This window comes from Bombina bombina, chromosome 5 (genome assembly GCF_027579735.1).
Source record: "Bombina bombina isolate aBomBom1 chromosome 5, aBomBom1.pri, whole genome shotgun sequence".
NCBI classification, from domain to species: Eukaryota; Metazoa; Chordata; class Amphibia; order Anura; family Bombinatoridae; genus Bombina; species Bombina bombina.
The window spans coordinates 62,768,595-62,784,204 of NC_069503.1; the positions used below are offsets into that span (position 1 = coordinate 62,768,595).

General features: G+C 37.3%; 1 protein-coding gene across 1 annotated transcript; it reads left to right on the top strand.

Moving 5' to 3' along the window:
- Window positions 1-2,043: 2,043 nt before the first annotated feature.
- On the top strand, window positions 2,044-14,780 carry LOC128661310 (uncharacterized). Its single transcript, XM_053715580.1, is given in 6 exon segments — window positions 2,044-3,419; window positions 5,689-5,839; window positions 12,521-13,378; window positions 13,380-13,458; window positions 13,461-13,514; window positions 13,651-14,780. Coding segments are annotated over 6 exon segments (3,648 nt in total).
- Window positions 14,781-15,610: the final 830 nt, after the last annotated feature.

Genomic DNA, 15,610 nt, shown 5'->3' on the forward strand with positions numbered 1-15,610 from the left:
AAAGAAACCAATTGGAAGTAAATGATTGCCATAGTTATGAATCTGCACAAAAAAGGCAGTTAGCTGATGCAATTCAGATATTGCACAATGAGTATAAATGTGAATCAGAAAGTAAAATCTCAAAAAGCACAATAAATGCACGTGAATGTAACGAAATAGGTAAACAGAACACTATTAAGAAATGCAAATTAGAACAAGAAAGAGAGCGTTATAGAAATAGCTCTGAGTTTAGAAACAAGAAAAAGCAAGCAAGTACTGCAAGGTATACAGCAGATGAGCAACATAGAAATAAAGTGCAAAAGTACAGCATTATTAAGTATAAAAAGATGAGCATCACAGAAAAGCAGTGCAAGAATTCAGCATTAACCAGTATGAAAAAGATGAAGATCACAGAAAAGCAGTGCAAGAATTCAGCATTAACAAGTATAAAAAAGATGAAGATCACAGAAAAGCAGTGCAAGAATTCAGCATTAACCAGTATAAAAAAGATGAAGATCACAGAAAAGCAGTGCAAGAATTCAGCATTAAGTATGAAAAAGATGAAGATAACACAAAAGCAGTGCAAGAATTCAGCATTAACAAGTATAAAAAGATGAAGATCACAGAAAAGCAGTGCAAGAATTCAGCATTAACAAGTATAAAAAGATGAAGATCACAGAAAAGCAGTGCAAGAATTCAGCATTAACAAGTATAAAAAAGATGAAGATCACAGAAAAGCAGTGCAAGAATTCAGCATTAACCAGTATAAAAAAGATGAAGATCACAGAAAAGCAGTGCAAGAATTCAGCATTAACAAGTATAAAAAAGACGAAGATCACAGAAAAGCAGTGCAAGAATTCAGCATTAACAAGTATAAAAAAGATAAAGATTACAGAAAAGCAGTGCAAGAATTCAGCATTAACAAGTTTAAAAAAGATGAAGATCACAGAAAAGCAGTGCAAAAATTCAGCATTAACAAGTTTAAAAAAGATGAAGATCACAGAAAAGCAGTGCAAGAATTCAGCATTAACAAGTATAAAAAAGATGAAGATCACAGAAAAGCAGTGCAAGAATTCAGCATTAACAAGTATGAAAACGAAGAAGATCACAGAAAAGCAGTGCAAGAATTCAGCATTAACAAGTATAAAAAAGATGAAGATCACAGAAAAGCAGTGCAAGAATTCACCATTAACAAGTATAAAAAAGACGAAGATCACAGAAAAGCAGTGCAAGAATTCAGCATTAACAAGTATAAAAAGATGAAGATCACAGAAAAGCAGTGCAAGAATTCAGCATTAACAAGTATAAAAAGATGAAGATCACAGAAAAGCAGTGCAAGAATTCAGCATTAACAAGTATAAAAAAGATGAAGATCACAGAAAAGCAGTGCAAGAATTCAGCATTAACAAGTATAAAAAAGATGAAGATCACAGAAAAGCAGTGCAAGAATTCAGCATTAACAAGTATGAAAAAGATGAAGATCACAGAAAAGCAGTGCAAGAATTCAGCATTAACAAGTATGAAAAAGATGAAGATCACAGAAAAGCAGTGCAAGAATTCAGCATTAACAAGTATAAAAAAGATGAAGATCACAGAAAAGCAGTGCAAGAATTCAGCATTAACCAGTATGAAAACGATGAAGATCACAGAAAAGCAGTGCAAGAATTCAGCATTAACAAGTATAAAAAAGATGAAGATCACAGAAAAGCAGTGAAAAAATACAACATTGAAAAGTATAGAAAAGATAAACAACACAGACAAAATCTTCAACAACGAAATCAAACAACAGCAGGCCCATTTATCAAGCTCCGTACGGAGCTTGAAGGGCCGTGTTTCTGGCGAGTCTTCAGACTCGCCAGAAACACAACTTATGAAGCAGCGGTCAGGAATCGCCGGAAATCAACCTGATCGAATACGATCGGGTTGATTGACACCTCTTGTGAGCTGCTGGTGCAATGTTAAATGCGGAGAGCATATTAATCTCCGCATTTAGCGAGGTCTTGCGGACCTGATCCGCAGTATCGGATCAGGTCCGCAAGCCCTTTGATAAATGGGCCCCCAAGAATGAGGAAGAAAAGTGAACAAAAACACATGGATATGGTAACTGAACGCTTTAAAAATGCAATTTCTCATGGGCCGGAATATGTCTGTTCAGTTTGCCACCGACAGCTATTCAAGAATCAAATAATTGAACGCAATAGAGAAAAATATTTAGACAAAGGTAGCCACATTGCTTTAGTTGCTAACAAGTGCATTACAGAAACGTATCTTCATTTGTGCACGAACCTGTGTGGGACTGGTTGTTTACTGAGGAGAGGTCCCAGAGGTACACTATGGATTTGCTATACTTCCAACCGAAACGTTCTTTTAGAGACAACTCCATCTGAAAGTGCAACAAATAATCTGCATGTAGTAACTATTCCTCCACAATTAAAATGCTTAAACTCCCTTGAACAACATCTGATTGCAAGACACATTCCATTCATGAAAATGCTTGCACTTCCTAAAGGAGGCCAGCATGGAGTTCATGGGCCTGTTGTATGTGTTCCATCCAGCATTGATAAGGTTACCAGTGCTCTTCCAAGATGTGAAGCAGATGATATGATGATCAGAGTAAAATTAAAGCGGAAACTTACCTACAAAGGCCATTATGAATATCAGTTTGTAAGCAATGAGCATGTGAAAAATGCTTTAGAATACCTCATAGAAAACAACAGATGGTATCATGATGTACATTACAACCATGAGTGGGTAAATCCCTTGGTAAGAACTACAGAGCAAACTGGGCAATCCAGTGATGAAGATAGCAACTGTGTAATAAATTATGAAGATACCGATGATATTGTAGAGCACAATAATGATCAGGAACAGCAAGATAATAACCGCCATGGGATGTTTTTGGATACTTGCTTACAACCTGTGGATATTGCACAAGAAGTGCTTGATCAGCATTTTGACAGCGTATTGTGTGTTGCACCAGCTGAAGGAAGTAATCCTGTAAAATTACTCATGGATATAAGTAATGAAGCAAAATCATTTCCTGTTCTGTTTCCTACAGGAGGGCCTACATTTCACGACAAACGTGATCAGAAAATAACTTTAGCTCGATATTTTCAAAATAGGTTACTAAATGCTGAGGGTAGATTTGCTAGAAACACTGATTTTATATTTTATTCACAATATGTTTCAGAAGTTAATCAAATTGTGTCAAATGTATCCATTGCTTTGAGAAAAGGGTCAACTGAAGCAAGTGGTAAACAAATATCATCCCACATGCTAACTGACACAAAAAGTCTGGAAAAGATCTTAATATTTGATGAGGGGTACAAATTTTTGAAACCTATTCGGGGCACACCTCCTTTTTGGCAAGCTGTGCAAAAAGATCTGTTTGCAATGTTGAGACAATTGGAATTACCGCCGGGAACTTCAAACGGAGAGACGCTGATCCTCCATTAAGGTATATCATCGGGGGTACAGCTTCCCAAGACCCCAAAGAAAAACGAGGTAAGATACAATCAGAAGTCCGGTTAGGGGGAGTGCAATACTACATTGTCCAGATTTGGAGACACGGAAGATAATTCAAAGAACTCAGTTGTGGCCACAACTTCACTACATATTTTTCGCAACAAATGTATACATAATCTAAGAGTCAAGTTAAGACACACAAGGAGAGTGTGCACTGGAGTATTTGATACCACATCACTAATCAGACTCTAGTAGCCTTTTTATGTAAAAACGGACTTTTATACAAAGTGTTTTTTATTATATGTATGCCAACAATAGGTGGCTAACGGAATCATTCTGATTTTATTTTAGTAACATTTTATCTGTATAATTTTTATTTGTATCTGCATATATAACGTGAAATTTCATATAAAAATATTTTGAACATAAACTAGTTTGGTGTCATTAGAAAGATATATCAATTTGGTATGAGAAAATATAGAGGAGCAATCAATTCATTTACGTCTAATAAAGGGATTTAAAGGCAAAATACGATACTATATTTTAAAGGCACATTGATTTAAAGGCACAAAACGACATTAGATTCTTAAAGGTATATACTGTAAACACATTATATGCACTATTAGCATAATATATGCACTATTAGCACTGTTTAAAACCATAGGTTATCACTAGACAACATTAATATAGTGTTAAAAGAATATTGTTGACTATTTTCAATCACTAGGTGATAGATAGACACGAGGAACAATTGTAAATACACATGAATAATACATAATAGATAATACATATAATTACCACAATAATTAGTCCTACTCACAGCTACTACTATTAGCGCTCCCCACACCCCCCTTAAATAAATTTATTAACCCATAAACCGCCGCTCCTAGACCCCGCCGCAACTCTTATAAATGTATTAACCCCTAAACCGCCGCTCCCGGAGCCCACCGCCACCTACATTATACCTAGTAACCACTATCCTGCCCCCCCTATACCGTCGCCCTCTATAATAAAGTTATTAACCCCTATCCTGCTGATCCCGCACCTCGCCGCAACTAAATAAATAGTTTAACCCCTAAACCGCCGCTCCCGGACCCTGCCGCAACCTATATTAAACTTATTAACCCCTAATCTGCTCCCCCTACACCGTCGCCACCTATAATACATTTATTAACCCCTATCCTGCCCCCCACTACACCGCCGCCACTGTAATAAAATTATTAACCCCTAAACCTAAGTCTAACACTAACCCTAGCACCCCCCTAACTTAAATATTAATTAAATAAATCTAAATAATATTTCTCTTATTAACTAAGTTAATCCTATTTAAAACTAAATACTTACCTTTAAAATAAACCCTAATATAGCTACAATATAAATAATAATTATATTGTAGCTATTTTAGGATTTATTTTTATTTTACAGGTAACTTTAAAATTATTTTAACTAGGTACAATAGCTATTAAATAGTTATTAACTATTTAATAGCTACCTAGCTAAAATAAAGAGAAATTTACCTGTAAAATAAAAACTAACCTAAGTTACAATTACACCTAACACTACACTATACTTAAATAAATTATTCCTATTTAAAACTAAATACTTACCTGTAAAATAAACCCTAAGATAGCTACAATGTAATTAATAATTACATTGTAGCTATTTTAGGATTTATATTTATTTTACAGGTAACTTTGTATTTATTTTAGCTAGTTAGAATAGTTATTAAATTAGTTATTAACTATTTAATAACTACCTAGCTAAAAGAAATACAAAATTACCTGTAAAATAAATCCTAACCTAAGTTACAATTAAACCTAACACTACACTATCATTAAATAAATTAACTACAAATAACTACAATTAAATACAATTAAATAAACTAACTAAAGTACAAAAAATAAAAAAAGCTAAGTTACAAAAAATAAAAAAAAATAAGTTACAAACATTTAAAAAATATTACAACAAAGAGGAATTCATTATACAGTGGGAACCATTCATCATGTACTACGAAGCAAATAGACAAAGGGGCACCGAAAAGTAATAGAATAACTCTCACTCACAATAGGGGATGCGGGGGAGAGCCGGGACTGAGTGCCGACCGCCGAGCACCTGTGCCCCTATGGTCTGGGGGGCGCGGGTATGCGGATAACCAGTTAATGTTGCCTGTATTATGTTATATTATACTATAATACCTGGTTTTTTACTTCTTAACTAGTGTTTTCTTTTTCCACTCGCTATAAGCCATCAAAGCACCATACCACGATGTCTGGTTAGCAATAAAGAGTTCCTATGTATTCTGAGCACTCTGGAAGAAGACTACTTAGACCATAAAACCAAGTTAAGAATTATCATAATGGACAATTATGAAAGCTCACCACCTGTTTTGCTGAATGTACATGTCTAAATTTGTCATTTTATTGTAATCTAAAAATGTAATACATTTTGTTTTCAACATAAAAAATATTACAACAATTTTAAGCTAATTACACCTAATCTAAGCCCCCTAATAAAATAACAAAGCCCCCCAAAATAAAAAAATGCCCTACCCTATTCTACATTAAAAAAGTTCAAAGCTCTTTTACCTTACCAGCCCTTAAAAGGGTCTTTTGCGGGGCATGCCCCAAAGAAAACTGCTCTTTTGCCTGTAAAAGAAAAATACAACCCCCCCAACATTAAAACCCCCCACCCACACACCTCTAATCTAACCCAAACCCCCCTTAAATAAACCTAACACTACCCCCCTGAAGATCATCCTACCTTGAGTTGTCTTCAGCCATCTGACCCACCGATGGAACCGAAGAGGAGATCCGGAGCAGCAGAAGTGATCCTCCAATGGGCGCTGAAGAAGTCTTCCATCCGATGAAGTCATCATCCAGGTTGGCGCTGAAGAAGTCTTCCATCCGGGCGATGTCATCTTCCAAGCGGCGCTGAAGAAGTCTTCCATCCGGGCGATGTCATCTTCCAAGCGGGGTCTTCAATCTTCTTTCTTCAGGATCCATCTTCATCCCGCCGACGCGGAACATCCTTCTTCCCCGACGGACTAACGACGAATGAAGGCTCCTTTAAGGGACGTCATCCAAGATGGCGTCCCTTCAATTCAGATTGGCTGATAGGATTCTATCAGCCAATCGGAATTAAGGTAGGAAAAATCTGATTGGCTGATTGAATCAGCCAATCAGATTGAGCTCACATTCTATTGGCTGATTGGAACAGCCAATAGAATGCAAGCTCAATCTGATTGGCTGATTGGATCAGCCAATCGGATTGAACTTCAATCTGATTGGCTGATTCAATCAGCCAATCCGATTTTTCTTACCTTAATTCCGATTGGCTGATAGAATCCTATCAGTCAATCGGAATTGAAGGGACGCCATCTTGGATGACGTCCCTTAAAGGAGCCTTCATTCGTCGTTAGTCCGTCGGGGAAAAAGGATGTTCCGCGTCGGCGGGATGAACATGGATCCTGAAGAAAGAAGATTGAAGACCCCGCTTGGAAGATGACATCGCCCGGATTGAAGACTTCTTCAGCGCCGCCTGGTTGATGACTTCATCGGATGGAAGACTTCTTCAGCGCCCCTTGGAGGATCACTTCTGCCGCTCCGGATCTCCTCTTCGGTTCCATCGGTGGGTCGGCTGGCTGAAGACAACTCAAGGTAGGATGATCTTCAGGGGGGTAGTGTTAGGTTTATTTAAGGGGGGTTTGGGTTAGATTAGGGGTATGTGGGTGGTGGGTTTTAATGTTGGGGGGGTTGTATTTTTCTTTTACAGGCAAAAGAGCTGAATTCTTTGGGGCATGCCCCGCAAAAGGCCCTTTTAAGGTCTGGTAAGGTAAAAGAGCTTTGAACTTTAATTTAGAATAGGGTAGGGCATTTTTCTATTTTGGGGGGCTTTGTTATTTTATTAGGGGGCTTAGATTAGGTGTAATTAGCTTAAAATTGTTGTAATATTTTTTAAATGTTTGTAACTTATTTTTTTATTTTTTGTAAATTAGCTTTTTTTATTTTTTGTACTTTAGTTAGTTTATGTAATTGTATTTAATTGTAGTTATTTGTAGTTCATTTATTTAATTAATTTAATGATAGTGTAGTGTTAGGTTTAATTGTAACTTAGGTTAGGATTTATTTTACAGGTAATTTTGTATTTCTTTTAGCTAGGTAGTTATTAAATAGTTAATAACTATTTAATAACTATTCTAACTAGCTAAAATAAATACAAAGTTACCTGTAAAATAAATATAAATCCTAAAATAGCTACAATGTAATTATTAATTATATTGTAGCTATCTTACGCCTAGATTTAGAGTTTGGCATTAGCCGTCAAAACCAGCGTTAGAGGCTCCTAACGCTGGTTTTGGGCTACCGCTGGTATTTAGAGTCAGTCAGGAAAGGGTCTAACGCTCACTTTTTAGCCGCGACTTTTCCATACTGCAGATCCCCCTACGCCATTTGCGTATCCTATCTTTTCAATGGGATCTTTCTAACGCCGGTATTTAGAGTCGTGGCTGAAGTGAGCGTTAGAAATCTAACGACAAAACTCCACCCGCAGCAAAAAGCCAGGAGTTAAGAGCTTTCTGGGCTAACGCCGGTTCATAAAGCTCTTAACTACTGTGCTCTAAAGTACACTAACACCAATAAAATACCTATGTACCCCTAAACCGAGGTCCCCCCACATCGCCACCACTCTATTAAATTTTTTTAACCCCTAATCTGCCAACCGCACACCGCCGCAACCTACATTATCCCTATGTACCCCTAATCTGCTGCCCCTAACACTGCCGTCCCCTACATAATATTTATTAACCCCTAATCTGCCACCCCAAAGTCGCCTCCACCTACTTACAATTATTAACCCCTAATCTGCCGACCGGACCTCACCGCTACTATAATAAATGTATTAACCCCTAAAGCTAAGTCTAACCCTAACACTAACACCCCCCCTAAGTTAAATATAATTTAAATCTAACGAAATAAATTAACTCTTATTAAATAAATTATTCCTATTTAAAGCTAAATACTTACCTGTAAAATAAATCCTAATATAGCTACAATATAAATTATAATTATATTGTAGCTATTTTAGGATTAATATTTATTTTACAGGAAACTTTGTATTTATTTTAACCAGGTACAATAGCTATTAAATAGTTAAGAACTATTTAATAGCTACCTAGTTAAAATAATTACAAAATTACCTGTAAAATAAATCCTAATTTAAGTTACAATTAAACCTAACACTACACTATCAATAAATTAATTAAATAAAATACCTACAATTATCTACAATTAAACCTAACACTACACTATCAATAAATTAATTAAATACAATACATACAAATAAATACAATTAAATAAATTAACTTAAGTACAAAAAATAAAAAAGAACTAAGTTACAAAAAATAAAAAAATATTTACAAACATTAGAAAAATATTACAACAATTTTAAGCTAATTACACCTACTCTAAGCCCCCTAATAAAATAACAAAGCCCCCCAAAATAAAAAAATGCCCTACCCTATTCTAGTTTTTTTACCTTACCAGCCCTTCCTTAAAAGGGCCTTTTGCGGGGCATGCCCCAAAGAATTCAGCTCTTTTGCCTGGAAAAAAAAACATACAATACCCCCCCCGCAACATTACAACCCACCACCCACATACCCCTAATCTAACCCAAACCCCCCTTAAATAAACCTAACACTAAGCCCCTGAAGATCTTCCTACCTTATCTTCACCACACCACACCAAGCCCAAGCGGGGGCTGAAGACGTCCATCCTCGGCTGAAGTCTTGATCCAAGCGGCGGCTGAAGAAGTCCATCTTCGGGCAGAAGTGTTCATCCTATCCGGGCAGAAGAGGAGATCTGGACCGGTAGACATATTCATCCAAGCGGCATCTTCTATCTTCTTCCATCCGATGACGAGCGGCTCCATCTTCAAGACCTCCGGCGCGGATCCATCCTCTTCTTCTGACGTCCTAAAACCGAATGAAGGTTCCTTTAAGGGACGTCATCCAAGATGGCGTCCCTCGAATTCTGATTGGCTGATAGGATTCTATCAGCCAATCGGAATTAAGGTAGGAAAATTCTGATTGGCTGATGGAATCAGCCAATCAGATTCAAGTTCAATCCGATTGGCTGATCCAATCAGCCAATCAGATTGAGCTTGCATTCTATTGGCTGATCCTACCTTAATTGCGGTCCGGATCTCCTCTTCTGCCCGGATAGGATGAAGACTTCTGCCCGAAGATGGACTTCTTCAGCCGCCGCTTGGATCAAGACTTCAGCCGGAGGATGGACGTCTTCAGCCCCCGCTTGGGCTTGGATCAAGACATCGGAGCCTGGATGGATCGGTGATACCCGGTGTGGTGAAGATAAGGTAGGAAGATATTCAGGGGCTTAGTGTTAGGTTTATTTAAGAGGGTTTGGGTTAGATTAGGGGTATGTGGGTGGTGGGTTGTAATGTTGGGGGGGTATTGTATGTATTTTTTTCCAGGCAAAAGAGCTGAATTCTTTGGGGCATGCCCCGCAAAAGGCCCTTTTAAGGAAGGGCTGGTAAGGTAAAAGAGCTTTGAACTTTTTAATTTAGAATAGGGTAGGGCATTTTTTTTTATTTTGGGGGGCTTTGTTATTTTATTAGGGGGCTTAGAGTAGGTGTAATTAGCTTAAAATTGTTGTAATATTTTTCTAATGTTTGTAAATATTTTTTTATATTTTGTAACTTAGTTCTTTTTTATTTTTTGTACTTTAGTTAATTTATTTAATTGTATTTATTTGTAAGTATTGTATTTAATTAATTTATTGATAGTGTAGTGTTAGGTTTAATTGTAACTTAGGTTAGGATTTATTTTACAGGTAATTTTGTAATTATTTTAACTAGGTAGCTATTAAATAGTTCTTAACTATTTAATAGCTATTGTACATGGTTAAAATAAATACAAAGTTGCCTGTAAAATAAATATTAATCCTAAAATAGCTACAATATAATTATAATTTATATTGTAGCTATATTAGGATTTATTTTACAGGTAAGTATTTAGCTTTAAATAGGAATAATTTATTTAATAAGAGTTAATTTATTTAGTTAGATTTAAATTATATTTAACTTAGGGGGGTGTTAGGGTTAGACTTAACTTTAGGGGTTAATACATTTATTAGAGTAGCGGCGAGGTCCGGTCGGCAGATTAGGGGTTAATAATTGTAGGTAGGTGGAGGCGACGTTGGGGGCGGATGATTAGGGGTTAATAAATAAAATATAGGGGTCGGCGGTGTTAGGGGCAGCAGATTAGGGGTACATAGGTATAATGTAGGTAGAGGCGGTGTACGGAGCGGCAGATTAGGGGTTAAAAAAATATGCTGGGGTCAGCGATAGCAGGGGCGCCAGATTAGGGGTTAATAAGTGTAAGGTTAGGGGTGTTTAGGCTCGGGGTACATGTTAGAGTGTTAGGTGCAGAGTTAGAAAATGTTTCCCCATACGAAAAAATGGGGCTGCGTTAGGAGCTGAACGCTGCTTTTTTGCAGGTGTTAGGTTTTTTTTCAGCTCAAACTGCCCCATTGTTTCCTATGGGGGAATCGTGCACGAGCACGTTTTTGAAGCTGGCCGCGTCCGTAAGTACCGCTGGTATTTAGAGTTGCAGTGGCGGTAAATTATGCTATACGCTCCCTTTTTGGAGCCTAACGCAGCCCTTCTGTGAACTCTAAATACCAGCGGTATTTAAAAGGTGCAGGGGGGAAAAAGCCAGCGTTAGCTACGCGGGTCGTTACCGACAAAACTCTAAATCTAGCCGTTAGGGTTTATTTTACAGGTAAGTATTTAGTTTTAAATAGAAATAATTTATTAAAGTATAGTGTAGTGTTAGGTGTAATTGTAACTTAGGTTAGGATTTATTTTACAGGTAAATTTCTCTTTATTTTAGCTAGGTAGCTATTAAATAGTTAATAACTGTTTAATAGCTATTGTACCTAGTTAAAATAAATTGAAATTTGCCTGTAAAATAAAAATAAATCCTAAGATAGCTACAATATAATTATTATTTATATTGTAGCTATATTAGGGTTTATTTTAAAGGTAAGTATTTAGTTTTAAATAGGATTAATTTAGTTAATAATAAAAATATTATTTAGATTTATTTAATTAAGATTTAAGTTTGGGGGTGTTAGGGTTAGACTTAGGTTTAGGGGTTAATAATTTGATTACAGTGGTGGAGGTGTAGGTGGGCAGGATAGGGGTTAATAAATGTATTATAGGTGTAGGGGGGGCAGATTAGGGGTTAATAAGTTTAATATAGGTTGTGGCGGGGTCCGGGAGCGGCAGTTTAGGGGTTAAACTATTTATTTAGTTGCGGCGAGGTCCGGGATCGGCAGGATAGGGGTTAATAACTTTATTATAGAGGGCGGCGGTATGGGGGGGCAGGATAGGGGTTAATAACTTTATTATAGAGGGCGGCGGTATAGGGGGGGCAGGATAGGGGTTAATAGGTATCATGTAGGTGCCGGCGGGGTCTGGGAGCGGCGGTTTAGGGGTTAATACATATATTATAGTTGCAGCGGGGTCAGGGAGCGGCGGTTTAGGGGTTAACATGTTTATTATAGTGGCGGTGGGCTCCGGGAGCGGCGGTTTAGGGGGTAATACATTTATTTAGTTGTGGCGGTGTAGGGGGGGGCAGATTAGGGGTGTTTAGACTCGGGGTACATGTTAGGGTGTTAGGTGTAGACAGCTCCCATAGGAATCAATGGGATGTCTGGCAGCAGCGAACATGAACTTTCGCTATGGTCAGACTCCCATTGATTCCTATGGGATCCGAAGCCTCCAGGGCAGCGGATTGAAAACCAGGTACGCTGGGCCGGAAAAGTGCCGAGCGTACCTGCTAGTTTTTTGATAACTAGCAAAAGTAGTCAGATTGTGCCGAACTTGTGTGCAGAACATCTGGAGTGACGTAAGAATTGATCTGTGTCGGACTGAGTCCGGCAGATCGAAGCTTACGTCACAAAATTCTACTTTTGCCGGTCTCTAGCCTTTGATAACTAAGGCGAATCAGCCTCGCCACAAATACGCTGCGGAATTCCAGCGTATTTGAGGTTGACAGCTTGATAACTACCCCCCATGGGCTGAAATATGTCCTGAAAAAGAGTTAGAAAGGCTAGAATGCATTGAATCAATAGACACTAACAATGAACTTGATAAATCAGATAATGAAGAAAACATTCCTGATTTGCTTTTAAAAGACAATCTTGTTGCTTCTCGTAGTGATAAATGGCAGAATATATTGTCTAGAGAAGATGCTTTGATTCTGCTGAGGTCTTTAGATGATAAACAAATTGAGATATTCTACAAAGTCCGTCACTGGTGTTTAAGTAAATCACTTGGAGAAAATCCAGAACCATTGCATTTGTTTGTTACTGGTGGAGCTGGGACTGGGAAAAGTCATTTAATAAAAGCATTGTATTATGAAGCAGCAAGAATTCTGTCACGTGCAGCTCCAAACCCTGATGATGTTTGTGTTATACTAACAGCTCCAACAGGGGTAGCAGCATACAATATTGGTGCTGCAACCATTCACAGTACATTTGCAATAGGAACAGATGCAAAATTGCCCTATCAACCACTTGGTGAAGAAAAGATAAACAGTCTGCGCTGTACATTAGGACACCTACAGCTTTTAATTATTGATGAAATATCTATGGTAGACAACAAAATGCTCGCTTATATCCATGGAAGATTAAGACAAATTAAGCAAACTGGTGACCATTCGTTATTTGGAAAGGTGAGCATAATTGCAGTTGGGGATTTTTATCAACTACCACCAGTGAAAGGAGCACCATTATATAATGACACAAGGGGAATCAATCTGTGGAATGATTATTAGTGTGTTGCACAACTGACTGAAATTGTAAGGCAAAAGGATACAGAGTTTGCAGAGTTACTCAATAGACTAAGAATCCATAAAAAAGTGTGATGCACTGAATGAAAATGATATTAATATTCTTACAAGTTGTGAAACTGGAGAGGAGTCTCATGAGATTTATGTGCAACCAATGAAGAAGTTGACACACATAATATAAAAATGCTACATTCAATATGCCAGGACCCTATCAGAAGACTTTTCTAGAAATCCAAAAACTGGACAATTAGAAAAAAAAAAAAAGGTCATCATCAGAAAGTGTTTAATACATGTTTACCAAGAATAATTAATTTATCTGAAGGTGCTTGTGTCAGATGTTGCAGATGGATTAGTAAATGGTGTTTTTGGAACAGTTTCTAAAATATACTTTAGGCCAGGGGAATGTTTTCCTTTTGTGATTTATGTACTTGTTGATAATCCGAAAGTTGGACACAAATTACGTGGCAGAAGCACCAAAACTGCAGAAATAACAGATAACAGTACACCTATAAAACCAGAGGAAGATCAAGTGACAAACAGTGGTGGTGTCAGACGACAGTTCCCATTAAGATTAGCGTGGGCATGTACCGTACATAAAGTTCAAGGACTGACAGTTGAAAAAGCTGTTGTATCACTTGATAGAATCTTTGCTCCAGGACAAGCATATGTAGCATTAAGTCGTGTAACAACATTAAGTGGTCTCACAATAAAAGATTTTAAAGAGTCATCCATTTATTGCAATCCAAAGGTAGAAGCAGCCTTAGCAATGATGCCACAGTTTATTACTCCAGCTGTTAATAAACCTTTTTCATGCACAATTGTAATGCAAAATGTTCAGGGTCTTCAAGCACATATTATGGATCTGGAGTCAGATAGAAGGATTATGAATGCTGACTTTGTTTGTCTAACTGAAACCTGGTTAACATCCAACTGGCCGGAACATGAACCAAAAATCAATGGCTATACATTTCATCACAAATCAAGGTTTCACTGTTATGATACTAGCAATGAAATGTTTGCAAAGTTGAAAAAACAGTGTCATGGTGGAGTTGGGGTATATTTCAGAAATAATACAAGGTTCAACATTTTAAATCTAGCTATTCACAATTTAGAATGTTTAGTATTTGAAATTGAGAATGAGAGGTTGACTGTAGCAGTTTTATACAGACCTCAGAGCTACAAACTTGACATGTTTAAAAAAAATGTTGAACATCTGATAAGACAAATTGACAATGACTCAGGTGGCAAAATGATTATAGGAGATTTCAATGAAAACATATTCATATCTTCTTCAGTACAAAAAATAATGGAACACCATGGATTTAAGCAACGTGTTACACAAAGAACTACTGAGAGTGGAACATTAATTGACCATGTATATATCAAAGGTATTGACAATTTTACTGTTCACATACTACCAACATATTTCAGTTTCCATGATGCTCTCACTATTACATTATCGTGATCAAATTGTGACATTTATACTTTAATCTTAATATATGATGGAGGAATGTCACAGTATGCAAAGCATATGATGTGGTGACATTTTATCATTGGAATATTCTCCTAGCTGTTATTGAAGCTATAGACTAGGCTTCAGCCTTGTCTCTGTCTAAGAAGGACACTACCAATAGCCTTTGAATTACATTTGATAACCCCCTTCCTATTGAATTGGGGCATCAAAACTGGAACACCAAAAATCTCTCTTCTTATCCTGTTCCTGCTGAAAGGATGGCTGATTGGACACATTAGAGAATTTGGTTAAATATTTCTGGGATAACATTCTGTGATTATTTTTAGTAGTGCAGCACAAATTGGGGTTGTGGTAGTTGCCTTAAAATAATTATTTGGACTGTTTTCAGAAATGTTGGGGCACAATACCTACAAACAGCTTTAATAACTTTTCACATTGGTTTCACAAGGGGGCTGAAAAAGCCATAAAATAGGAATGAACATGCAGGAATGGACAGAATTGCTTCAAGATGCCATGGGCCCCTATGCCAACAGGTTATTGGGATTCAACTCAAGCATATCTGATCATATCTGATCATGAAACCTCTAGATGGGCCATTTGAAGTAGCAAAAAGAGTTTTATGCGGGTGTGTGCTGTGCCAGCCACAGACCCAAATGGCCTGGGGGTCACCAGCTCACATACAGATGGTACTTGAAGCTCTCCCTAGAAAATGTCAGAAGTCTCTAAAGCTGTATGATCCAAACTCCACAAACTTAGAAGTGGTGATCACTAGAGCTGAGAAGTGGTGGAATTATCACCCATACACCATTAAAGGGACACTG